The sequence below is a fragment of the Plectropomus leopardus genome, chromosome 14, assembly GCF_026936395.1.
Source record: "Plectropomus leopardus strain MGB_pleo_1.0 chromosome 14, ASM2693639v1, whole genome shotgun sequence".
Lineage (NCBI taxonomy): Eukaryota > Metazoa > Chordata > Actinopteri > Perciformes > Serranidae > Plectropomus > Plectropomus leopardus.
The window spans coordinates 29,465,977-29,493,812 of NC_142189.1; the positions used below are offsets into that span (position 1 = coordinate 29,465,977).

Genomic DNA, 27,836 nt, shown 5'->3' on the forward strand with positions numbered 1-27,836 from the left:
TACAGAAGAGTCATTTATTACTCCATTAGAAGAAATACAAAGATGGCAGAGAAACTGTGATCACATTAGTCCTCTGAAGATGTAGAAAGAATGAATGCTGCTCACACCAGGAAACTCCTCACGTCAAGGTAAACGGTGACTGTCGAGATACGGGGTTAACATCAATTAACGTGCCTTGAGATATCCGGCAAGTTTGAAATCCTAGATTCACACATTAAGGCTCAATTTGCTACACCAGGGCTATTGGAAACACGAGACGGTAAAGAGTGTTCCTCAAAGTAGGATTAACAAGCTCAGCTCTTACACGACTGTGTGATCAATGTCAGTGTCCTCGTTCTGGAGGTACTCCTGAATATTATTATTCAACATTATTATTATATTCAGGTACTCCTCATCTATGGAGATGCTCTGTGGTTACGTCACAATTACTAATAGCAACATTCATGATGTAATAACTAGGCTGGAGTGCTTCTGCTGGACATGTAACCAGGCAATAAGACTGACAGTTGAGCAGAGAGGTGTACTACAAAGCCAGATTAGTGAGTTAGCGAGGTTTGTTGAACATAAAGCCAGAATTTTTAATATTACAAAGGTGGGGCTCTTTATATTGGCTAGATCGCCATGAAAACTTGTGCTCCCAGTCATGTTAGATTATGTTCAGATTGAAATCGGCTAAAAAGGTCCTTTCACCAATCAACACCTTTGGGAATAGTGTCATTTTAGAGTCAAAAGTCGATCTATGAGCAATACTGATTCTCAGTTTAGGGCATTAGCTATATATGCATATTTGTCGAGTCTTAATGTTTCATTAGCGATGCCTCCAAATGAAGTCGTGCAACACATCTATTTACTGTAAGTAAACAGTATGACGTCTTTTTGGTGGGCTGGGCTTAGCTGGAGGCAAAAACATTCCCTACCGACGTTAGCTGGCGCTAGCTGCTAAGTTTTGCTGACCTGTTTTTGACAATTAAGGAAAATGATACGAGTTTCTACAAATATGCAAGGTCACTCCATCTCCAGGACCACAAGTTACTTATATAGGTTAACAATGACCAGCAGGACCCGACTGGCTGACCCGTATGCTCTCAATCAGTGGATGGATGATTTGACAGGATTGTCAAAGGTGGAACAGCTGGACATTTACACTTACCTGATAGAAAAAAAAAAGTGTAGCCAAGACAAACTGGAATTCTATGATTTACCTCATCATTTTGTGGATTGCAGTCCAAACTTCTGCTCAGCCAACAGCAAGGACAGCAGACGGTGCATACAATATGTCTGCTTTAGCTGCATTATATCTGCCAGAAGATGATTGTTTTTGCCTGACATCTAAACTTAAAATGATTTTTTTGACCTGGTGTTTGACTTTGAGTTGCTGGTTTTTGAGGTTGTGAGACTTGTTGACCCAGCTTCCAGGAACCCTCCTGTGTCTCTAATATTGCTGAGTCTTTTCAGTCCATCTCTGGGATATTCACATGAAGTCTGACTAAGTTAGCAGAGGCCGAGAGAAAAAGAAGCAAAGCATGGCGCACTAGTTGGATTTGCCCTGAGCTCCACACACCACAGACAACAACTAGCCAGCCGGTAAAAACTCCGAGTCACATGACCCAGAAGTCAAAAAAAAGGCCTGATGTCAAGCCCGACCACAAAGCAAAACCAAATCTCATAAATACGTTCATATTTCCTTCAGAGGATACAGTTTTCACTAATAAAGCAATCCACGTTGGATATAAGACACATTCAAGTACTTCCATTTAATTTGAGGAACCGATATTTAATTCAAAGAACAATGAGAGCCACAGTTACACTGAGCTCCGGGAGTGGTGCCTCTTTGTTTTAAATGTGTGTGTGTGTGTGTGAGAGTGTGTGAGTGTGTGAGGCCCAGAGGTGCTGGGTGTCTGTGTCTGGAAAGTCCAGTCCTTGATGCGTTCAAATCTGGCCTACATTTGGTTGAGGAAATGAGCGCGACCGTTGTCCTCCAGGCGGCGGGTGAGGATCTCGCAGCCGGTCTCCGTCACCAGCAGGGTGTGTTCAAACTGAGCCGAGCGCTTCCCGTCTCTGGTCACCGCCGTCCAGCCGTCTGGCCACGTCTCGTCTTGCCAGCCACCTGAGACGAGACATGACACACACACACACACACACACACACACACACACACACACACACACACACACACACACACACACACACACACACAAAAACACGGCTTTGGCTTACACAGCATCAATTAAACAGAGTTGCAGAAAAAACACTTCACGTCTGACACTGACTCACTGGACACCTGTGAGGTACAGTGTTTTTTAAAATTTTAATGATCTGTTTTAAAGCATGACTGAGTCTGCTGTTTTACATTTCATTTAACCTCTTGTGAGCCAGTCAAACATAAACAATATTTAATTTTATGCTGCTAGGGGTTTTTAATCAAAACAATAACAAAAGACAGCACAATGGCATTACTGTCGTCAGTTTCTCCTGGTTAGAACTCCTCAAGCCTTCATTGTTCAGGTTTATACTAGTGGCCAAATTATCCATAGAGGTCTCTTTCTCTCCAAAGCAAGCTGAGACAAGGTGATTTCTACCAGTGAAAACACTAAATAAAGCAGTGACACATTAAAAATCCCGGTTTCTCTGGTCTGTTCAGCTCGCAGGGGCTGGAGCTGAGCTGCTGCTAATGTTTGCTCAGCTTGTTTTGCTAATAACTTAAGATTCAGACATCAGATGACTGAAATCCTTTATCCAGTTCATGCATTTGAAAACAACCAAGATCTATAATTCATGTTGTAAAAATGTGTCTTAAAACTGGATAATAAAGTCTATAAACCCTGCCCTTAATTAGAGTCACAGATTTCAGAGTTTGAACAATGTCGGAAAGTTTGGGATAATGTAAACACACAACTCAACAAAATATGTATAACTGGTCTAGTTGTTTTAAACATTTATGTGTTAAAAACTTTAAATATTGTATCTTTAACAGCCTTACACAATTTTACTTTTTATTGCTGTCCTAAAAAAAAATCATGTATCTCAAAATATGGTCAGACAAACTAACCAATTAAGTACTTCTTTATACAGCTGAAAACAGAACCTATTTTTAAAGCCAAATAAACTGCTCAAACCCCCAATGAATTATCTGACAAATGCATTGTGAGAAAGCTGAAAACATTTTTCCTTGCTTATAAAAAGTTGACATTTTGGAAATAGAGGACACAGTACAGCGGTGCTTTAGTCTTTTTACTCCAATATTTGTTTTATTTAATTGCCATATATTTGCAAACTGTTTTATTAGGACAATTGGGTTTTTTTGCATCGACTCAAATTATTATCTCTATGATTCTCTCTATTGTTGTTGAAATGATTCACACAAAAGGCAGCTGCACTCACCTTCACATATCATGGGCTCAATGGTAAACACATGGCCAGGCTTCATAACTCCAACTGCTTTGTTTTCTGGGAAATGAATGAATATAAAAATCATCCTGTTGCAGGAGAGAAGGTGAGGTATTCAACAGTTATTTTCAGATTTTAAAACACGCACGATGGCGTGACTACTCACTGGCATAATGTGGCACATTGGGGGCAGTGTGGAAAAGTCTATGGATGCCGTGGCCACAGTAGCTCCTCACCACAGAGAAGCCGTTGGCCTGAGCGTGCTTCTGAATGATGTTACCTAACTCTCTGTAACGAATGCCAGGCTTCACTGTAAATAAAGAAGCACGAGAGTTATCCTCGCCTTGGAAAAAATTAACTGCAGTTTATAGTCTGACAGACACTGGAGTCCTGAGGCTAATATTGATATTTAAGAGACAAAGAAATCTGATGATGTAGTCAATATTTGATTTTACATATACAAAAACCAACACCGAAAAAACAAGATCATTACATCATTACATTCATCATTACAGATTGTTATTGCTATTTTACTGTAGCAGACACATTTCCAATGTTCGAATAAAAGCATGAGAGTTTCACTTCGGTTGGTGTGCACCCCTGTGATCTTGACTTTTTGGTATAAGGTGGTCATAAACCTCAGTCTGAGCAGCTTTTAGTCAGTATTTTTCTCATATTCACATGACATTCGGATAAAAATCAAACACATCGAATAGTTTCAGCCTTGGCTCATGCAAATATTGAACTTCAATAACATGAACATTGTCAACGACCAATAGCTGCGGAGGTGCAGGGATGTGAACAAGTTTTGTTTATCTTTACTGTAGAAAAGAAGGAAAAAATGGCAGAGTTGTGGAGTGAACCAGATTTGGTGTTTAATTCATCGTTCACTTGATTTATTCCACCAACCAGCACTTATTTTAGTAAGTTATTTTAATTTTTAAAGAGTTTGCCTCTCATTCTCAGTCTGCTCCCAATAAAATAGCACAACTAACAAACAGAGGCTGGTAGCAACGTGAGGGAACAAATACACATCATGTTAATCTTCATGGATTTATGGATGTTTTTAATGCCAAATTGATAAGAATACTGTTAACATATGATACCTTGCATCTTGTATATCCAGAATTATGCATTTTAGGGGAAATGTATGACATTTTTATTATGTCACATTTCTTAAAATGAGTTTGGTGTGATATTTTCCACAAGGAGCAGAATGGGAAATAACCTCTGAAGGAATCTAGTTGTATTTTTTGTAAATAGTTACCCTGCAAAACCCCCATTATCTACTAAATCTTACAGTGTGTGACTAAACCCTCACATTGTCTTTCAATGTGACAGGGAGTCACGCTTAAATCTTTTCAAAGTCTTCTAGTGTATGTAAGGCATTCATTTAATTAGAAGTAAAGGTTCAGTCATGACCTTGGAACACAGGTCAGAAACAGAAAAACCTTCTTCAAAGTCCATCAGTCTCACCTAAAATGTCAGTGCCCCCTGATGGAGAAACCATGTAATAGCAACACTATTTCTAAATGGATTCAAAGCATATTCTGCATTTATTATTACACGACATATATCGATATGTGATTATACCCCTCGTAGCCCCACAGCCATAAAATAAAGTAGTTCTGTTAAAAATTCTAAAAGTGAAAGTGAATGGAATTCAAATCTCCGTGGTAGAGCAGCATCCTGTCTGCATACATATTCAGTGAAATGAAAGAGAGTCGAGCGGGAGTTCTTACCAGAGTCGATGGCTTGCATAAGGCATTCATACGTAGTCTGAACCAGTTTCTTTGCTTCTTCATCCACCTCGCCTACGTAGAAGGTTTCATTAAGGTCACCATGGAAACCGTTGTGGTAGACGGTGATGTCCACTGCATAAGAGTGACAGAGCTAATGCGTCAGAGCCATTGTGTTACACGACAAAATATATTCTATTATGTTAAGCACAAAGGCAGCACTGTTCTGCATAACCTGAAGCATGATGACATGGTTTGGGTGAGTGTGGGTTTGTATAAAACATTGATCCATTTTCAAGGCCAAACAAAATGCCTCTCTTTGAAAATTGCTGATGAAATTGGAATTGCTAGTGGGCAAACTGGGACTTTTCCCACTAGAGGAGAGATATAGAGAGCAGAAAACCTGACAAGCAAATCCCCACTGCTAAAGGTTAATGAAACAATTTGTCTTGTCGGACCACGCAGCGAGAGATGAGTTGTTGGCAAGTGCTCCATCAGACGGCTCTGAGGGGAGTGGCGGATGGAAGACATCGCCTGAGCAGAAATATTCATAAAGAGGCTTAAATTGGCCAAACTCCCGCTGACACCATTTCAGGATGCTGGTACAACCATTTTTCATGGAGGAGGAATCTTTCTTCCCCCTCTTCTCCCTTTAATAAAACATTCTTCTACATCCAAACTAAGCTCAACTGTTCCTGGTACACCTGAGAATAGGACAAAGTCTGGCTGTTAAAAACTAAAGAAAAGATCGAAGTGTTTGTTATGGAGATAATAAATATATAATAAGACTTATGAGACAGTTGAGAAAGTCACAAAAAAAATGTGGTACTGTAACTCTAGCTCACGCTATGCAGCCATTATTGTAGCAGAACTATTTGCAAAAGTCTGCGGAAAGTTTTGTGACTGTATCTCAATCTGTGTATGTGTAATCCAAGATTGGAAATTAGGAACAGCCAAATGCTGGTAAATATGCGAGTGACTGCCAGATTTCTTTCGCTCACCAGCCAAAAACACAATGGTAATCTACTGAGTAGCTGGTAGATGTTTGAATCCTCTAACCATGGTGCCAGATGGCCAAGAAATTGAGATTTTTGAATATCTACAGAGACCTGCAGATGTGTAATCAGCAGCTGTGTGTGTGTAGACAAATTGGTTAATTGGTACACAGATCTGTAAACGCGTGGATAATTCTGTAAATGCAAACATGGATCTGTGAAAGTGTAGACAAATGTGTAAATGCAAATAGAGATTAAATGTGTAGACATATTTGTAAATGCATACACAGGTCTGTACATGTGTATATGAATCACAGATTTGCAAATGCTAGGAAATCATGTAATGTGTAGTGCAATAAGCATACCGTTTAGGATATCTCCATTCTGTAATGGTCTTCTATCTGGGATGCCATGGCAGATGACTTCGTTGACAGACGTGCAGCAGGATTTGGGGAAGTTGTAGTAGTTGAGAGGGGAGGGGTAGCAGGTCCTTGCTATGCAGGCCTGAAAAGACAAAGTATGTTATTATATTATTGAGATTGTAGAGAGCAAAGTGAGGACAAAAAAGGTTATATGTGATGAGATGAGTGACACGTAGTGTCATGTAGCTGTATGTGCACACAGTGATTCTACATCCCAATGGATATGAAGTCATATTATGTTTGTGTAGTGGCTACTTTGGGTAAGAGGACATAACACCCCTACAGCATGTGTAAGTTGTGTATTTGTGTATATACCAGATGCACAGCATGGTCAATTTCTTCTGTTGTAATACCCGGTTTCACCATCTCCGCTGCAATGTCCAGGACTTCTCGTGCCAGCTGCAAATAACATACATATGAAATACGAAGGTACATAAACTAAAAATAAGAACCATGGCGACATCATGACAGCAACAGCAGTCAGCTCCTACGTTTACCTTGCACACTACTCTCATGCCCTCGATGTCCTCAGGACACAGGATCTTGATCTGAGACGTCCCCTTCAGAAACTGCTCCGACTCAGATATCCCTGCGTGACGGAAACAAGGACAGACAACTGACATCATTCACACGTCAATGCTCCGCAGGGCTGATGAGCCGACTCAAACAGGACCTTGCAAAGCAGCTGTAAATCTGTCGACTTTTACACGCAGCATCAACCTGGACCGTCACAGCTGCATTTACATACTCCTAATTGATTTAGTTTGTGCACCAGAAGTGACAGATGACAATGAGTCATTTGGTAATGAGAAGGCACAAGCATCACCCTTCTTTTGTAATTTTGCAGTAACACAGTAACCAATATATTTTTAGTGAGACTGTGCCATGTGGATGGGTTACATAAGGCTATTGTATCCACCCGTACTAATAACTTTTACCTTCTGTGGTGTCTGACTCCTGGCAGCTTCAACAGAGTACATGATTAATACCACTCCAGACCATGAGTACAATAAAAGGAGATTTTGTTTTATTAGTGAATCAGCAGACATCTTTAAAAAACACAAAACAAATGCACATTCTGCAACCATAACCTGCACTTTTCAATGTAAGCCACATCTACACTCAGCATGTGCCATGTCTACAGTCTAAGACTAAGATGAGCAAAGAAACATTTTAATGCTTATATTAGTCAGTGTTTGGTTTTATTAATATCGCTCAGCCATATTTGTGATGCTAAAGGGTAACTTAAGTAATTTTCCACAAGGACCCTATTTTCCCATGTTTTTGTGTCTAAGTGAACAACAGGGATGATCATTTTTGAAACTGGTCCAGTATTGAAAAGCCAGCAGCTGCAGAACAGGCTGCAATGTAACTACTATCAATCAATTTATATCCACTATCCACATTTTTCGTCAATGACAGCCTCAAATTGTTATTTTAGGTGTCTGGTAAATTAGGGAAAGTATCACTATAGAGACAGACCTTGTTAACCCTTACAAACCTGGATCACCATTAGTTTTCTTGTGCTACGTTCAGATGCCTTTTAAAATCTGTGTTACCCTTTGAAACTTGACCATTGGTTTGATTTCTTTCAAAAATATGGGGGAAAAGGCAGTGAGCAACCTGCCAAGAAATTTTCCGCAAATTGCGAGAAATAAGTACATTTAGGATTTTTTTGTTTTTTATAAAGCTAAGGAAAAATTTTCACATAAAACTGTATTTATAACCATCATAATTATATGTTTTAAAATTATTTCACAGAATTACTATTATTTTAAGCACTTTTTTTAGCTCATTAATATATTAATATTATAATTGACTTTTTTTAGTTTATTTGTCTATTTTTCAAATTTTCTGGTAGTTTTCTTGTATTTTTTATTTTTTTATCTTTTCTTATTTGTGGGTCATTTTTAATTAAGTTGTGTTTTGCCTTTTTCACCTTTTTTTAAAGCAATTAAATCAATTTGCTTAGGTTTTAAAGGGTTACAGAGTAAGATCCTCATCGTTAAACCAGAAACAGTCTCCAAAAAGCTATGAAACCCACCACACTCCATTTAAATAAACAGTCATTTCAGCATGTGTAGAGCCAGAATATTTTCACAGCTTACTGAGAAAATTAAGTGTTTATTACAAATAAACCAGAGTCGGTGATTGCTGTAACAGTGGCAAGACCAACCAAGCTGGGCTTCATGAGCTTTATTTTGTCTATGCTGAATTCGAATGAAGTGTGTTTTAGGATGATAAAATTGCTCTTTATTTTAATGTAGTGTGGTGGTTTTGTTGATAGAGATTTGCAGTTTGTTGAAATAAAATAAACGCATTTGCTTAATTAACATATAAGGTCAACATTGCCTTTGAATCATCATGGTTTCAATGGTTCATATATTAAAAAGTTCTTCTGTCATTGCGTTCTTTCGACTTGGAATACCAAATTTCTAAACATCATAGAAGCGTCTTGCGGTGCTATGGTACTATAGACAGCTAGCTGCTCTTGCATAGAAAAAGCTACAGCTTCGGCACCTGAGCAGAGGCGGACTCTAATGACTCTCACACTGTCGACTCAGAGGAACAGAGCAGGCTGTTACTGTTATAATATGGAGAAAAACAGGAGTACGGGTGTCAGTGCAGTCAGCTTGGAAACACATTAGACTACTTGCTGTCGAACTACTGAATTAAACAACATAATATAATTCTTGGACTGAAAAGCACATTGGGGCAGTATTTAAATACATGTTGTCCAAAGCACTGGAGTCATCAACGATTCCCTGATCTATAATTTATCAACTCAACAAGATGATTGCTAGATGAACATGAACAGTTGCCTGGCAACGCGGACTATGGACAGGTTTGTGTACAAGTCAAATACAGACCTCCTGAGCTGCAGAGTCGATGGTGTGAGAGCGACATTCAATTAGACTTACTTACGCTTTGATACAGCTGCTCAGAGAAGAGACAAGAATGAGAGAATTGCAGTACAGGCATTATAATGTTTTCATGATGGTACAGTCCTTATAGGTTTATCAGAGGTAATTATCATTTCATATGACTTCAGCTCAATAACAGGGCCATGTTAGCCTGTTTCAGATCGATGATGGCAAAACACAGGAAATTGTAATTGGTCCCCCCTCACCTCATCATCCCATTCTCATCAATAACCAAACAGTTGACAGAAGGGCTGAAATGATTTATCAAGAAACTCAAGTAACTCTTTTACTTAACAACACCAGTTCAAATTATTTGCAGCTTCAAATTTAAGCATCCTTTTAACTATATAACTATGTGAGGGGTAAAGTTAAGACACAAGCCACAGAACACAACAATACGTTTCCAAAGTTTGGGATCACGTCAAGCTGAAACAAAACAGAAACTCAGTACAGTGTGTCTAATGTAAAAGAGTTAGCCACTTGATTATCACAATGGCAAAATGTCAATGCTTTAGCATCTTAACAGAAAACATCCAGTCCACAGAGCAGACCCAACAATGTAAATACGTATCATTGCGAGTTGCAAGTTAGTTAGTTAGAAATTCTTACAATATGAATTTTAAAACCTTCAAAAAACCTTTCTCTATTAAACTGATACATAAATGCTGTATTGTGGCAATGCAGCTAAGCTGAAAAAGATAGCGACAGCAAGTGGTGGGGACAACGTTATAGGACTCATAAATACGAAAAATGCCTCTGCCTCATTTTGGGCATACTGCAACATATAACTTTACCTTAAGGTGACTTCTTACAACTAAAATAGCAGTTTATTACCCACATGATTTTATTCAACATATCTTTTTTGTGTCGCTGGGTCATCCAGCAAGAATTGTGCTTCTTTTCTATCTATTCATTATACTACAGGGAACCTTCTAATGGGTCCTAAAACCAGGAAATCTGCCAGCATTTCAGCACTTTAGATTGCCTTGTCTCAAAGTCAATGGGTTTTTTAATTGGCCTTAAATAAGGTCTATGGTTAACACAAGCTTTAGAGACTTTCATGGTTTTTTGTACAACATAAAATACACACTGAAATACGCAACTTGTGAACTTGGAAGGTTTTATGCGTCTTCGAAAAGACAGCCTGAGATTACAGAACGCCACCACGCCGAACTGGGCCAAACGCAGCTTTACAGCCTCATAGCAGTGGCATTGCAACCGTAGCGTAGTTCGTTTATAGCCTAACACTAGCTTTTTACTTTTGCCGATTACATTTAGGCTTTAAAAATCCTTAAAGTGGTGTTCATTTGTGAAATTTTTCTTGCTTAACAAAATGTGTAAGTATTATAAAAGTTTGTTTAGCACAGAGCTGGTCATTCTATTGCAGGCTGAAAAATTACATACATGCTACAATGACTTCTATCACCAGCAGCTCTGCTTTTGTGGGGTTTTTTTGTTTTTTTTTTAAATACAAGTACTGTGATATACCATATACCCTGGTGAAATGTCAAGAAGGTATGAAGGTTTGAAAAATAGATACCACCCATGCCAAATAACTAACACTGCTGCAAGGATAATTGGTCTCTCCACAGCAGACTTCAGAGCTCCACATTAAAGCCATTGCAACCTCAACAGAACTGGACCTCACACCCCCACTCAATCACCGCCGTACCCTGCTGCCCTTCGGGACCAGGGACAGAGCACTGAGGTGCAGCTTTGGGAAAAGTCTGATCCCCATATCTATAGCTGCATCAGACAATCGGCCTCACTGGTTAGACCTGAGTGTCTGTTATTATATGTTGTTACCATGTGCTGCTTTCTTTTTTTTTTGCTTTTGTTATTGTATGCTGTCACAGTGTGCTGATATATGTCCAGTTGTCTGACGGGTACAGTGCAGTGAAACGGAATTTCCCCCCGGGGACAATAAAGTCTAAAGTCTGACAATTGTGCTTCAGTCCCTGAGAGGGCATCACAGGAGAATGAGAAGAGACTGTAACCATGACTACCTGAGTATGGATCTGTGCAGTCAGATAACAAGGATGAAGAGGTTGCCATGGTTGCACATGGATTGAATGACTTGCCCAGTGAAACACATGTAAATAAGCAAGAAGACAATTATAGGTGTCAGATAATAGACACAAAAGCAGCACACTGCTCATGAAACCACAGTGTTACAGCAGACCTGCCTGCAGGTCGACTTTTCCCTGCAATAAATCTGAAACCACTTCTGGCAAGAGATACGAAATATTATTGGGCTGTTTAACAGAGCAAAATCAATTTCAGTTTAAGGCTTAAAATGTCAGCCTTGAAAAAGATGTCATCAGGAGAAAGGTACTCACATAAAATTGAGTGATTCTTAAGTGTTAAAATACTAAAAGAGGAACTGAGGAGTTGCATGAAATTATAATTTATATACATACAATTCCTCAGACATCAATTCTTAAAAAGGGCCCATTTTTCATAGCAATACTGAATCAAATTAAATCCAGAGAAATGGTACCAGTACCACCAATCCCACTGAGAACACACATCTCACTCCACAGATGTATATGGCTTTTAGACACTTGCGAAAACCACATACAGGATGCAACTGTGTGATCTCATTCACAAATAGCTGGTAGGGCTGGGCGATATGAGCTGAAAATTATATTGCGACATTTTTTAGGCAATATCTCTATACACAATGTATATCTCGATATTTATAAGCCTCAAAAACACTAGAATTGGGAGACAGAATGGGAAATTCTAATTTTTCTTTTACCAATTTACCTCTTTGATGTGACAATGTTTTAGTATTGGTGCTCTACAAAAATATTAACACAATCCCATTACTGATCAATAATCATTAGTAATGTAGATATAATGACTAAGTGGGTAAAAGCAAGTATTAAAACAAGTAGAAGTGTCTGACAAGTTGAAAAGTGCATCGCTTTACTAAAATGCAACCTTTAAAAGCAGGAAAAAGATCCATTTATTCCATTTCACGATATAACAACATCCAATATCTAAGACAATATATAGTCTTATATCTCAGTACAACATAAATCTTTTTTATGGCCAGCCCTGATATGTGGTATTATGTTTTGGGTTTTTTTTCTTGTGACACAATGTTTCCTTTTTAGAGGAAAACTGTGATAAAACAGCTGTACCATGGCATAAACCAGTGACAAAGCAGTGTTTAAATAGTAATTATGAGTAGCCAACCCAACCATTTCCCTGGGAAAATATGCAGAAATATACAGGTGTGATGTCTGTTCTGGCTGCTGAAGCCATATCTCAATGATGGAAGTTCTGAACTACTTCTAAATTACTGCAAAAATCCTGGTGTCAATATTGCATGACACAGACTTTTCATTTATTATGTAATTCATTTTTTATAAACTCACATCTTTGTGTATAATAATGTTTATTTATTACTACATTACTTAACAAAAAACACAGAAAATGCATCTTGGAATAACAATTCATGTACAAGACTCTCTTATTTTCTTCAATAAAAATATTGAAATTAAAAAAATTGAGTAGCTTCCACTTTCAATGGCTAAAAACTTGGTCTTGTCCTTCATTAAGTTCTACATCTTTAGCATTTCCTGCAAGACTGCAAATGCTCAGATGGTCCTGTTTCCTACAGCTCTTTAGCCTACAGCCCAAGATAAGTCAGCTTATCTGTGTATTCATGCAAAAAGTTACATAAAACATGCATGGATGGCCGCTTTGTCTGCTGTTGTAACACACTGAGACAGGCCCTCAACAGCTTGCAGCTCTGAATGTGCATTCACATGTTATCACATCTATGCCATCAATGGCCAACTGTTATGTTAAAGTAATCAAAAAATAATAATCTGTGAATCTCAGAGGTGTCACTGGGCATTCTTCACTCTGCCTGTCGGACGATCATGTTTTATTATCAGTCAGGATTGCACAAAAGCTCTCATCTTCCACCAATACAACAATGACACTGTTACATAAATACACGGGATAAACATGCATTTGTATTCGATAAAGTTAGGGGAGGGTGAAGAAATTGATTTACCTGAGAAACACTATTTTTGTCAAGTCTAGCTGATTTACAAATGCCAAAAATTGATTTAGAAATTTTGGATATGAAAATAAAAATGGAAAGAAAAGAAAAAGGCAGAACTCAATGGTAAGGGCACAGCGCAGCACCCAGCTGTTGAAACAGGGCAAGCGTTTGGACGCCTATAGGATTTCATGACTAACAATATGAATGTCACGGTGCAGCTTTGCCAGTGGAACAAGGTCGTATATAGTGATTGTAAATATTTCTTATAGTAAAAAAATCTCAGATTTTTGAAAGCATTTGGCATTGTTACATTCTCGGCCAGGATGAAATAGTTATTAGGGATGTCCCAACCAAGGTTGCACATTGCACATTTTAAAGTGATTAAAATCAATCCAATGTATGATAACTCAATAGCTCTTCAACCTATTAAGAAAAAAATCTCCTTCATGTTTTGTACATTTATTTTTTATTTATTTACAAAATAACAAGGCATCTGTCACATTGTCACTTTTTCGAGTGAATTTTTCTGTCCCTTTAAGAGCATAACTTCCAGTGTTTGCTGCTTCTATGCAGCCTTTGTGACATAAATGAAATGTATTCTTTTGAGTGATTATTTTTGTCGTCTTTACATCTTTTGCTTGGATTACAATAATCAATCAGCTCACTCTTACTGACTTTTTGCTTGCAGGGCTTTTGTTACACTTAGAGTGGCGTTATGAGTGAGACCGACTGCTGTCCGTGCTCCATCCACGGTGAAACGCCATGTGCCAGAGATGACAGTGAAACACATGAGACTTTCACACTGAGCTGAAACGTGTGCTCATAACCTCAATAAATAAACGCTGTGTTTTGCTGTTGTTTCGCTGTCATTTACGGCATACTGTGTTTCACGGCAGGCGGGGTGCAAAGTGGAAGAGAGGTGGAGAGTTGTAGAGTTAATGACGGTTGCAATTGTTGCACTGCTGTGCAGGAAACCTTTGCCAGTAAAAACACCTGTGAGACAGCGGACATAAAAAAAAAGATCGGATCAGGCTTTATAAACTCAATACATCTGGTCCCAGTCAGTTGAAGAACGCCTTGATCAGCACCAATACCGATCTATGTAATCAGATCATCCTTAATGGCTATGACAAATGAAGCTAAAACTGCAGATTTCTGCATTTCACCGTGTCAAAAACTGTGAGCTTGTTAGAAGATAATAAGTTTCCCAGGTGGACAATAAGCCAATCTGATAACATATTTACTTGAGAAAGAAGCACAGTTACCTCTGGGATGATCAGCATAGTCAGGTCTTTGGATGTCACCGGGTATGGACCTCATGGGAGTCTACACCAGGGGCCAAGAAGAGGACAGAACTGTTATGGAATTTACTAAATCAACACATGGATAATAAATGATTTGTAGAAGGCCACGATTTTGAACATTTCCTGTTACTTTTCGTTTTTTCTCCGTCCTTTTCCTTTTTTTTCCTGATGATGCCCTTTATTCTTTTTAGGAGGCAGTTTGGTGTTACAAAGAGTTTTAACAAATCCAAAAACAAATATACACAGATGCAGATCAGTGTAGAAGACATATTTAGTTCTATTAATCCCAGAGGGGAAATTCAATTTTTTCACTCTCCTCATTTACATGTTACATACACTGATATAGTTGCGTTTAAAGGAGAAATGACAGAGAAAGGGGGCTGCAGCCCGAGCACTTGGGGTTTGTTGCCTTGCTCAAGGACACCACGACAGTGGCTAGGAGGCGAATTCGTGCGTCTCCAGACAGCAGCCCACACTCTATACTTGATCTGTACTGGGACTTGGACTTGTGACCCTCCAGTTCCCCAGTAAAGCCCCTATGGACTGTGCTACTGCCAGCGAGTCAGCTACTGTTGACCCTGTTTGGGATTTTTCCGTGCTTTTAAAATATCTGGTGTGGTGTGCAGCAGTGATTGTTTATCATCTCTGTTTAAGGGAATTAATGTAATGCATGAAGCCTGAAACATGTCTGAGTGTACTGGCAACCTTTCGGCTAATAGGGTGCACAACTGTGTCACGAGAGAGAAGCCGACATTTAAAAAAACTGTAGTAAAACATTAAAAGGGTGGCTGGGTTCAGACCTTTGAGTCCAACCACACCCCAGGAATGACTGATGCATCAGGCATCACGTTATGAGACATCGGTTTCTTAGTTGACATTCCACCTATCCAATGAGCACTGCAAGGATTAGCCAATCGGGACTAACGCTGTTGTCCGGAAGTGCACCCAAACCACGGAGAAGTAATAACAACAAAGGCAAGGGCTGTAAACAAGACAGACACTGACATGTCGATGTAAAATGATAAGGTTCTATCTGACACTTTTGTCAAAACTGACTTATTCATTCAATAGCCGCATTTACACTGCCTGTTCAAGGCCTCTGAGCCAGGACCAGAGGTAGTGACAGCTCCGAAAAGAGGTCTGTGTAAAACATAAAGCCGGAGCAGCACGAGTGTAACATTTTTACAAAGTAGTTAATGCATGCAACCCACCACAGGAGATTTAAAAAGCAGCTCTTAGCATAGCAGCTAATAAAAAAAAAGAAGAACGGCGCCCCTAAATGTCTGGCACCCGGGAAAACAATGAGATTTGGGAGCTCCTTACTCTCCGAGAAGAGGATGAGATCAGCTGCCATCTAAAAGAGTGATGGTGATTGACATGTTATGCCTTAGTTATTGTTTATAAAGCACTGCAGACGCATATATCTCATGCTAGAGGTTGACGCTCGTGTGTTTAATGTCACACCTGTCATGCCCCTTTTGATCTCAGCTACGCAATTCTGAATAAAAAATAAAATATAAATATACTGATTTTTTTTTCTTTTCAGTTGCTGCCATTGTTACAGCCATTAGTGCGAAATTGAGCAGAAAAATTGTGGGAACGGGTTCAAATAATTTTAGCACCACTGGGTACAACAAATTGGAAACATTACGGCATCACTTACACGTGTCTCCACTTAAGTCTTCTTTCCATTTTTTATTTAAGGAATCACACATGGCAAAATCAATGACAGCATTGAGTTTTTGAAGAAAAAGACCTTACCAGCGGGTAGTGAGGATGTAGTTTGCCTGTGTAGCGGTAGCCCGGCCATGGGTCTGTGTTGAGGTCCTTCTCCACACAGTTCTTTGATTCATTCTGGTTCTTGTCCTCCTCTGACAAAACACAGCACAAGATATCTGAAGCATCTGGCAACATTGTGTCACTTCACAGTCACGGGGTATCGTCTGTCCCTGACAAGCACTAATTAAACATCATGTTTCAGTTCAACTGAAAACCAATTTACTAAAACGACGTATTCATACTGTGGATGAGTCCATCACAGACGTAAAAGTGCAGAACTTAAGATGATCAGTAATACATACTTGCTTTTTTATGCAGCAACTTGTGAGACACCCAGCTCCCTTTGAAACATTCCTGCAAATGAAAAACACAGAAACTTTCAACAGAGATGCACAATGACAGATCCATGCTTTTTTTGTTAGTAATATGGAGCGATTTGTGCTCACAAGTCCACTTAATTAACAGCTGACTATCACATGCATGATCACAGACTTTGTGCTGATTCAAACCTGACTGCTTGGCTGCACACTGTGACTAATATTGCACCATAAAAAGTGCCATAACAGCAGAGCCATTTGCAAATATGACTGTTTGTATTTTTGAGACAATAGCTCTACCATTTAATAGTGTTTTTGCCATTATTGGACAGCTGACAGCTGAGAGAGACAGGAAACATAGGAAGCAGGGTCCAGTTGCACAGGCAGAAAATGCAATCCCAGCAGAGATCTCCGGGGTCAAAATACCATGGCACCACAAGATCATTCAAACTGCCAGCCAACCTAACTATTTATAAAGCTTTTGACTTAGACCACGGCTGAGCTGGTGTGCCGTTGCTGTAGTTTAATGTTTCATTCTTTATATGCAGAGATCATGTCCAATGTAGTGTCTGCTGCAAGTAAAAAAATGCTCCCAAAGCGACATCCATAAACTTTATCAATGAAATATCAACTCTTACATGTGATTCATACGACCTGTTACAAACTATCTAAGTGTTTAATGAAAGACAACTGTATAAGTATTTGTACCAAAAGTTGTCATACTCCTCAAAGAAGTCCTGCTGAGCTAAACATTTGTATACGAAGAAGAGGTTGGCTTCTGTTAAATCCTAAGGGGCTTCAGCTTAGCATATGGTTTTGTTTAGAAGAAATCCGTCTTTAAAGTGACAGATTTTTGTATGGGCTCTGGTCTGGTGGACAGGTTGAGGGTCGAACAACGTGACACCAAACGCTCTGTCACACACCATTAACTCTGTGGCACTGCATAACTCATTATCACTGCATTAATAGAACACCTGGTGTATTCACAAGCTTTGTTTAATACAGTTTTACAGTGTCAGCGCACGAAATGCACGTTTAAACAGGAACGTTGTTTCAGTCATTTTAGCTGATCAGCCAAGTTAGCTAGCTAACGTTAAACCTTTTGCCTCGGCCTACTGTTAAAAGTACAGCGTCGGTAATATTTGCTGACTGCATAATTCATCCTCTGTAATCTGTATAGAATAACACAGCAAGAACCACTCGTTAACGTGAAACAAATGCGTTATTAACGGTTTACAGAGCAACAACACAAGTCTAGCTAGCATGCAAGTTAGCAGCCTCGTGATGACACACGGGGCCTTGTTGCGCGGCTACAGCCGACGTTTGAAGCGGACAAGCCGAAAAAGCAGCGGTACCTGTGAGCAGAAATAGGAGCCTTGAATGCCCAACTTGATACATGTCGGGCACTGAAGTTTGGCGTCCTTAGTGCAGCCCTCTGTCTCACACTCCCTTCTAGCCTCGGTGCTCGCCATGCCTTCGTCTGCAGGAGGGGTGGAGTCGCGGAGAAGCAGCCAGCCAGCGGCGGCACACAGCGCATGTCCGCAGCGGCGTCGTCACGTTGCGCAGCTCGGTCCAATCAACAGAAACTTTCCCAACAGAGATTTGTAAGATGGCGACCGCCGAACCGGTGAGCACTTTCTGTAAAGAACATATCAAAACGTTTGGGGGGCTTCTTGCTTTAATTACGGGGGGTGTTCACATTTAAAGTTTGTGTGTAACTTTAAACATTAGTCTTCAAGAGTTCTGTTAACACTTGGTGCAATCACACGTGCTGTTTCGACTAGTTTCAAGTTTGTCTTGTGTGCCACGACCCAAGCGTAAAAGAGGAATGCCTATGTGTGGAGATCTCCCAACTTTAAGGCTGACGTTATAGCTAACCGACGTGCCGTTCACCTTTGCGATGAGAACCACACCAAGTCCCATTACAAGAGTAGTTACTTTAATATTGCTCAGGTTAACCGCAAAAGTACATAAATGGGTAACACTTATTAAAAACAGGCATGGTTATAATGATATACCAGTCACTTCGGCGTGTAAAATAATCCCGTAAATGCGAACAGCAGTTTGTTTTTGTTGCTACAGTTCCAACTGTCAAATTTGGTTGGCAGGTCTCCAGTGTGACCTCTGCCAGCAAAATTAGCTACTTTGTTGGCTGAGGTTAACGTTGATTTAGCTACCGCTGGTTGAATGCTACAATGCTATATTTAAAAGTTTTTTTTTTTACCCCTCGTAAACACTATTTCGGGTATGAAATATACGCCGAATTCAAATACTTTTTGTACGGTTATGTCTTAGTGGATACTTTGCAATGTTATGTAATTTGAATTTTAAACAGGCTGATAATTCTGAATAATTCTGAATGGAAATTGTTCGGTGACGTTCTTTCGGTTCACCAACAAATATTTTGGGAATGAATACAGCTGTGCCTTTCGATGTTGCTTGTTTCCAGTTATCGGGATAATGTTAGCAGTAGAGCTAATTAGCCATACCATCCAAATGTGTACCAGATGTTCATTCTGGGTTTCAGTTTTATACATTTAAATTCATTTAAGAGATTACTAATATCGTTTGATAGTATAAATAACCCGAGTAAACGTTACTACTCTTTGTCAGATGGGCTCTTTATGGGCTCTCTATACATTTTGATTTCTGTTTAATTTAGTGTATCGTCTAGTTTCAGGGGCTTCAACAAGAGGTCCGCGACCCTTAAGGGGTCCTCAAAGTTACTGCAGGGGGTTCCTCAAATATTTGTTTGCCTATTTAAAGGGGTAGCTCAGATTGTTTGAAGTGTGGTTCCATGGGGTACTAAAACATTGAGTGTAAATATCAAAAAGGCGATTTCAGTCTGCACACCACCAGTTTGGAAAAACAAGTTGGAGTCCCATATGGAAGCTATGCAATTTACTGCTGTGGAGGGTAACAAAATGTATTCTAACGCCATAAAATAGTCCCACCGAAACAAAATAGTACAGATTAAGTGTATGCTATATTAAGAGTATTTTCAATGCTTTTCCTTCATGCCAGTCAGTGCTCTCCAGCGCATGAATAAAGTTTTTATATTGCCCGCTTTTAAGCCAGAAAAAAATAGCTTTAAAAAAGCTGTAATTTAACATCTGCTGAGCTGCTGGTCCACTGCTGCACCAATCAGTTCACTTGTTTGTGTAATTGTGTGACTTTGGTGTTTAAAAGGTTTAGTTAATCAAAGTCACACAATAACACAAATTAAGTAAGTGATCAAAGCAATGGTAGACCAGCAGTTAATGTGTTCAGTGAGCCAAAAATACTATTTTCCTTAAGGCAGGAAGAACATTGAAGGCACCTTATCTAATATATATATATATATATATATATATGTATATATATAACTAATCAACAGCTGGAATATTGGTACTTCAGAAATTAGATGACAGGATAATTTCTACAAAGTATGGACATTTACTGGGAATGGAAACCCACTGCCTACTTCCCTTTTATGCGTCTCACCTCTGCCTAACTGCTTTTTAGGAAACCAACCCAAGTCCACCCCAGCCTGATGAAGACGGAGCTGAGGAGACTGGACAAGAGATTGTGAACCCAGAGGCCTACATCAAACACCCCCTCCAGAACAGGTTAGAGGCTGCAATTTAAAAAAAAAATTCAGGATAGCCAGTTTATTTATGTATATATATATATAAATTATTTATTTTTTTCAAAATGATGTTGCAGGTATAATGTCCCATGATAAGCAACAGCACTCATAACTGTTTAATTTTAGTTCCTTTTTTGCAGTTGTAAAATGGGTGAAAGGGTTTTTCTTGTACTGTTGATGTTTGAAGACATCAGCATAATATTCAGAAAACACAACAACTTTATCGTCGTAATATTGCAACTTTTTCTTCTTCCAAAATATTACATTATGCTCAACTTCTCAGAGAACACAGATGTGTGGGAAGAGTTTTGACTCTGAGCAGAAATCTTGCTGAAACGCATGAGCTGTTAATCTGTGAGCCTGAATTTTGTGTTCTCCCATAGACATTTCCACTAGAAATCGGTGCATAAAAATTCACAGGAATGCAGGAAATGAAGTGTTTGACACTCAGAATGTCCTGGGGGAGGACTCTCACTCCCCCTGCCTAATACGTGTCACCACCAATGTCAAAATGAAACCTACGCCCTTTGCTGTAGTAATGCTGTAATAACTGCTTTGGTGAATTGTGAGGTTTGTGTTTGACACAAGATACATCAAAATGCAATTAAAATTAACATTTGTTATATGTTTAGGTTTTGACTTGAGAGGCAAAACTGAAAAAATAGTATGCGTCGACCGGCCCCTGTTCAAATACACCACCATCTGATAACGAACTGGGTGAACTGGGCTGCTCCCAGATGTGAGTGTGTGGAAGTGTATAACTGCGAAGTTTGGAAAATCAAAAATCATCAGCTTCAAAGACAAGATTGGTGACTCGTGTCACATGATTGTTCAAACGTAGTTCAAGAGCTGAATGACCCTTCCTCCACACAACTGAACGGACGGCTCATACAGAAGTGAAAGTGAGACATAAATCAGCCATTCACCAGAGGCAATGCTGTCTGTACTCAGAGGAAGCTGAACAATTTCAGAACAGTCTGAGCAGAGCACGGAAGATTAAAACATAAAAAAGTACAAAATACTGCATTTATTTAGACTGCGCTCATTTAAAAACCCCACGGTCAGACTGGCTGCTTTAATGGCTTTATTATAGTGTCAACAGCTACAGATTCTTTATTATTTCTCAATCCAAAGAGCTTAAGGCACCTGGTGAGCTACGAGAGGATTTAGCGTGAAACAAGTATGACACAGCATCAAAATGAGTTGGACCGTGACAGTGAATGATTTACTGAACAGTTTGCAGTATCCAGGTGCATCCATACGTCTCTCATTTGCTCTAGAGCTCAATGGCTTTCTGTTACTTTTATTTACCTCGTGTTTAATTAGAGGCTTGTAACATTTATGCAAATTCCCTTTCCTGTTTTTTTTTTTCACCCAACAGATGGTCCCTGTGGTTCTTCAAGAATGACAAGAGCAAAACATGGCAGGCCAACCTGCGGCTCATATCTAAATTTGACACGGTTGAAGATTTCTGGGCGTAAGGAGCAATAAATCCTTTCCTTCTCCTGTACTCCTGTGGAGTGACTGAAGCAGTAAAATGTCATGACTGTATGCTGTGTTTTGAAAAACTGTCAGATCAGCATGTTTATTTAATGCCGTGGTCTCTTCCTTTCAGTCTCTACAACCACATCCAGTTGTCAAGCAACCTCATGTCAGGCTGCGATTACTCCCTGTTCAAGGTACGTTTGATTTATTTACCATTTCTTTAAATGTGAAGAGTTCAAGTGCAGAATAAAGTGGAGTTAAAACCATTTTAAAAATATTTTTGCATACCAATATCCTCTGTAGTACTGATATAAATGCTTAATATTTTACAACCAGTGTCTACAATTGCAATATTGAATGTTCGACAGTATGTACAAGGACGACAGTGTTGTTTTATCCCTAATTGGAACCAAAAGAACCGTGAAAAAACCAATGAAGTAGGGGAGGGAAACACCAAAATTCAATAATATTGCAGTACTGAAGTCACAATGCTATATTAGTATTGAAATAAAATATATTGCATTTTTTTTCTGACGACAAAATTATGTCCCCAAAGGGAAACTTTTCAACATGTGTTTTATCTAATATAATACATTTTTAGGCAATTTATCTCACTTCAGTCAATTTTACTTCAGGAAAATTTATCCAGGGGACTGACAAAAAAGTAATTGATTATTATTGATTAAAAAAGTTTAATTTTTAATATTAATAATTTGTTAAGCAAAAAAATCGACACTTGGGGTCCAATGTAACAATGCGTCATTGCCACACAAAAATATCCAGATACTATGCTGTATTGATTTTTTCACCTATTCCAACAATGAAGCATCTTTCTGTCAACGCAGAAGATCATATTTATGTCACAAGACATTTTTTTTCAGACTAAGCAAAGGTCTGGCCATCAAATATGGCTGCTGATATCAATCACACATGTAATGCAGGAAGAAAAAGACGTCTTTTGCCAGTTTTTGAAAATTATTTTGTTCAATTTTGATATTCTTTGTGAGAGTAATTAAATTAAAGGAAAATTTCAGTATTTGGAGCCAGTATTTTTGTGTGTAAATGATTAATGGAGACAGCAAAGTTTGAAAATTGGCCCAGTATTTAGAGAGAATGTCACTACTGCAGCAGCAAAACAGGCTGCAGTGTAATCCCTACCAGCAATTGTTGTGATAGCTCTATAACAATTACTGCAAATTGTAGTAGTTTTTTTTCCTTTAATTGTGTGTCTGTGCTCCCTCTCTAAATTTTGAGGTTTTTGCAAGTCCGTGCCGTGAAGGCAGCTCAGGCAGAACTCTCAGTGAGTTCTTTTTTTATCTCAGCAGCAGATTTTGGGATGGACAATTGATCCATTGACCCATTGAGAGCTGATCAGAATGCATCAGGGGATGAGAGGAGCAGCTGCTGTAAGTGAATGCAGACTTTCAGACCCCGCAGAATAAACAGCGTAGTGAAAGCGAAACATAAATCACTTATATTGTGCCTGAGATTCTGCTACTCCATCTATGCCCAGAGTGCGCTCTGCACTGTGAGATATATATATATATATATATATATATATACACACATGCATACATCAGTAACGCCAAAAATAGCTCCAAGAAAAGAAACTCTATTTGTGGTAGCAGATATTTTAATTGTTGCTGGCCGCCACAAATAAATGAATGTAAAGAAAAAACATTCAAAAAGGTATAGAAAAAACATTTAATTTCTCTGTAGGTTCCTTTCCATGATGTTGTTAGAAAAGTAATCTGAACCGGTCCGTGGCAAAAACAAACACTTTTAATGGACGTATATTGACTTTACACAATGGCCCGTAGGGATTATATTGCAGCCTGTTTTGCAGCTGCTGCTGCTGCACTCTCACTCAGTACTGGATCCATGTCAAAAACTGTCTCCATTAGTCACTCAGACACAAAAACATGGCAAAAAAGGGTCCATGTAGGGTCCAAGTTTTACTTTGTTTTTATCTATTTAGATCCCTTATTAGCCAATACCAGAATCTACTCTCTCTGAGGTCCACAAAATGTTCTATCACTAGTGTTCCAATGAAGCCAAATTTCAAGATTTTAACGGCAACAGAACCAAAAAAGCTCATGCAAAACAGAGCAATACCTGGTCGAATTGTTGTTATCACAATTTCAGTCAAAACAACAGCATCATTACTAGAGTTTAGACACGAGTTTCCCTGACTAACTTTGTCTCTGCCAACTCTGCCAAATAGCTCATTTACCCAGATGTGAAAATGAGATGGGTGTGTGAAAGTTTAGTAAGCTTAATGGCAGGAGGCGGCAGAAAGCCACTAATTATACTGCGTGAGATAAATAGGTGATGATAATGAAAGGAAAAGCTGTAATCAAGTATGACCACCGTCTGCAATCAGTGTGCTTATATTGAACTCTTTAGGAGAATCACCTGTGGGGAAAACTAACTGGTGAACTTGTATCCTCAGCAGGGGAGTCATTTTATCAGTCCCTGTACTATTTAATTTTCTACTTAAAATCTTAGAAAGTGTGAGTCAGAGTGATGAGGTGGAAGTTGTGTGGAAGGGCAGAATGCAACTTGAGAGAAATACCAACAATTTAACCTTCACAGGACACGTGTCAAGATCTTGCAAAACTTTTAGTATCCAGCTGCAAACTTTTAATCAGATTAAAAGAATTTCTGCTTTGAGTACTGAAGAGTTGAAAGAGAGAGAGATTTTCCACAGGCAGTGTTGAAATCAAGCTTTAACTTTCTCTTTTAAAAGGATGTTTTGAACTTTTGGTGGTTTGAGATTGACAATTTGAACCGTTGCTGCAGGATGGCATTGAACCCATGTGGGAGGACGAGAGGAACAAGCGTGGCGGGCGCTGGCTGATCACGCTCAACAAGCAGCAGAGGAGATTAGACCTGGACCGCTTCTGGCTGGAAACTGTAGGTTTGACTGCAGCCACTGCACTTTGCATCCTGTTCGGTGTTGTTACTCAAATAAGTGACGCGATTACTCATCACTCTATTATGATTTCTAAACGATGCATTAACTGTCGCCTTGGCTGTGTGCTGAGCTGATGATGGGGGTCAAAGCACAGTCAGATGAGAGCAACTGAGAATTGGCTCCCATGCTGCAAAGAGTGTGTTGTGGCGAGCTCTCTAAAGGTCACTGACAGTGATACAGACATCCAGCAAGCTCAGACTTCCCAGTTAGCATACAGCACTTACTGTTATTACCGAAAGCACTGGTCTGTCTGGGCTGATTGGTTTACCATATATTAACCCTTAGGGACAGTTTGGCACATTTCACACGCTTTCCACTCTTCACTTTTTTGATCATTTTGGCTGTGTTTATGCATATGGTGTACATTTTGGCCAAAATTGTGTATTTTTGTTTAGTCTTGGAATTTCCTGGTCAGCTCCTACAATAAGCCTGAAACACACTGTGGAAACAAAATTCTTACATTCATACTGTTAAGTGCAAAAATACTCCATTGAAGCCCATTCAAACTGCAGTTTTCTTTCTGGGCTTTTAACTTTGAATTTGTCATTTTTGCTATTTTCCACCTGATGATGTCTTTTTTTTTGTTGCCATATTTGGCATATGGAGAAAATCCATGTTGTTTCCACTAGGTCAGGGGTCGGAAACCTTTACTATCAAAAGAGCCATTTCTGCCCCCCCCCAAAAAAAAATCTGTCTGGAGCTGCAAGTAACACGACACATAGTCAAAATTAGCCTATCGATATTATTAATGGGTCTATATGAGCATTCATTAATTTTAGTTTTAAAACTATTTATTATTTTTTGTTGCATTAACTTTGCAGTGTTGGTGGTAAAAATTAAAAGATCTATTGAGTGCACTATTAACTTATCCATTTTTCTCCGAGACTTCTCCTATCTTGGATTTGGAATCCATAGCTATTCAGGTTTTTTTGATTCAGGACCACCCACCACTTTTGAAATTTAGCAGAAAAGGAAACAAAGGCCACAGAAATATGATGCATATATTAGTTAATGAAATGATGATTCATTTTCATATTCTGTGTACAGGCTGCATATTTTTGTAATTGAAAAATGCAAGAGTAATTATAGGCCTAAAATAATGATGAAATTGAATGAAAATAATCACCATTCATTTCCATATCATTTTCAGTCAGAGACACACAGGAGCTACTGGAGAGGGGCTAAAGAGCCACATGTGGCTCCAAAGCCACAGGTTGCCTACCCCTGTATTAGTTGCACTGTCACAGTCAATGTTACTGCAAATTATTGACATATCTCAGTCTGTGATCTTAAAAAAAAAAATCCACTTTGCATGTTGTACATTGAAAACAATTAAAATCTGAAAACATGGTGGCATCAAGTTAAAAACAACTTGCATTTAAAGGGTTGAAATTCAGAAAATTAATAATTATTTGATATAGGATGATATAGGACTGATGTTGGAAAAAAAACAGTGAAAGTAGAAAATAACATTAATGTATAATATAGTTTTATAGCCCGATTTTGAAAGCACATTTTGTGTGCAGAGCGTTACGAGTGTGTGTAATATTAAAGCAAAAGTGCAAAAATGCAAACTCATCTCTGCGTACTAGGACTCTTTGCAGTAACACCCTATGGCAGCAGAAGCTGAGAAGTTTCCAGTAACACTGGCGCAGCTGAGAGAAAGAATCTCAAACTTATTGCCGATCCACAGTAATGAAGGCTGTTTTACGAGAATGTAGACAATTCAAGTCAAAGCCGAGATGTGAATCATCGTGTTTTGAGAAACGCTTTTGTTCCTCCCCGTCCCTTCACCAGCTCCTGTGCCTAGTTGGAGAGGCCTTTGACGACTACAGCGATGAGGTCTGCGGAGCCGTGGTCAACATCCGCACAAAAGGAGATAAAATAGCCGTCTGGACATCAGACTATGAGAACCGAGAGGCCGTAACGCACATAGGGTGAGGCGTTTCTCCTGTAATGACGTATTTCTATTCATAAATACTCTTAATGGCATTACTGCGTCCTCTCATGGTGTCGTTTTCTCATCAACAGGAGAGTTTACAAGGAGCGCCTGGGCCTTCCCATGAAGATGACGATCGGCTACCAGTCGCACGCAGACACAGCTACCAAAAGCGGTTCAACCACCAAGAACAAATTTGTCGTTTGAGAAAAGCCCTATGTGCCTCTTTCATTTTCTTGTCTTATTTGTTGTTGGTTCATATGTTTACTTTGCTGCAAAGACTCTGCGGAAATGCAATCTGGAAGAAGAAAAAACAAAAATCCAAGACTACAAGCCAAGTGTCTCCATAACCTACCCAGGACTTGAACCACAGATGAAAAAAACACACAGAAAACAGATGAATCTTCCAAAACACTAACAATGAGAGGTATTAATAGTAGAAGAGATTTAGAGCGCTGCAAACTCTACTAAAGAAATTTGTGTTGATTTTATTTTTTCTTTTAATGTCAGGGAATCCTGAAATGCAAAAAAAAAAAAAAAAAATGTATATTTCTCTCCCATTTGCTACAGCATCATTGGTTTGCTGTAATCCTCAATGACATTAAACCCTTTTAATTTATTATTAATTTGCCTGGATACAATTAGATTGTTAGACCTTTGTTTTATGCTTCTTTTTTGCCTTGAACTGTTGCACGTAATCAACCTTTTGAAAGTATTTCATGACTCATATTCATTTGAGTGTTAATATAATTAAAACATTGGTTTTGCAATTATGAGCTGTTAAACTGTGTGTTGCTTTTTTTGCAACCTGTAACAGGTCGAGTCCTTGTTATGAAAGATTCGCTTTTCCACTCACTCCGGTGATGTAGGATATTGACCGAGGACATTTATGGTAGACAAGGGACACTCAACCTGC

At 39.0% G+C, this 27,836-nt stretch overlaps 2 protein-coding genes across 2 annotated transcripts; one reads left to right on the forward strand and one right to left on the reverse strand.

Moving 5' to 3' along the window:
* metap1 (methionyl aminopeptidase 1) lies at positions 1-18,452 on the reverse strand. The gene is made up of 11 exons (XM_042500423.2): positions 18,247-18,452; positions 16,877-16,928; positions 16,557-16,666; positions 14,757-14,817; positions 7,041-7,132; positions 6,859-6,942; positions 6,487-6,625; positions 5,130-5,261; positions 3,554-3,697; positions 3,382-3,447; positions 1-2,107 (listed from the first exon to the last, which is right to left on the reverse strand). Exons 1-11 carry the CDS (start codon positions 18,361-18,363, stop codon positions 1,941-1,943), a joined length of 1,164 nt encoding a protein of 387 aa, XP_042356357.1. The 5' UTR covers positions 18,364-18,452; the 3' UTR covers positions 1-1,940.
* Positions 18,372-27,693, forward strand: eif4eb (eukaryotic translation initiation factor 4eb). The gene is made up of 7 exons (XM_042500424.2): positions 18,372-18,518; positions 20,396-20,499; positions 21,901-21,996; positions 22,135-22,198; positions 24,807-24,920; positions 26,779-26,918; positions 27,013-27,693. The coding sequence occupies exons 1-7, from the start codon at positions 18,501-18,503 to the stop codon at positions 27,125-27,127; spliced, it is 651 nt and encodes a 216-aa protein (XP_042356358.1). The 5' UTR covers positions 18,372-18,500; the 3' UTR covers positions 27,128-27,693.
* The last annotated feature ends 143 nt before the right edge of the window (positions 27,694-27,836 follow it).

Coding starts and splice junctions, on each gene's coding strand:
- eif4eb (XM_042500424.2), top strand. Junction 21,997..22,134: donor ACGGTTGAAGATTTCTGGGC/GTAAGGAGCAAT, acceptor TCTTCCTTTCAG/TCTCTACAACCACATCCAGT. Junction 24,921..26,778: donor ACCGCTTCTGGCTGGAAACT/GTAGGTTTGACT, acceptor TCCCTTCACCAG/CTCCTGTGCCTAGTTGGAGA.
- metap1 (XM_042500423.2), bottom strand. CDS start 18,363: ATGGCGAGCACCGAGGCTAGAAGGGAGTGTGAGACAGAGGGCTGCACT. Junction 6,943..7,040: donor GCATGAGAGTAGTGTGCAAG/GTAAACGTAGGA, acceptor TGTTATTTGCAG/CTGGCACGAGAAGTCCTGGA. Junction 2,108..3,381: donor TGAGCCCATGATATGTGAAG/GTGAGTGCAGCT, acceptor GTCTCGTCTCAG/GTGGCTGGCAAGACGAGACG.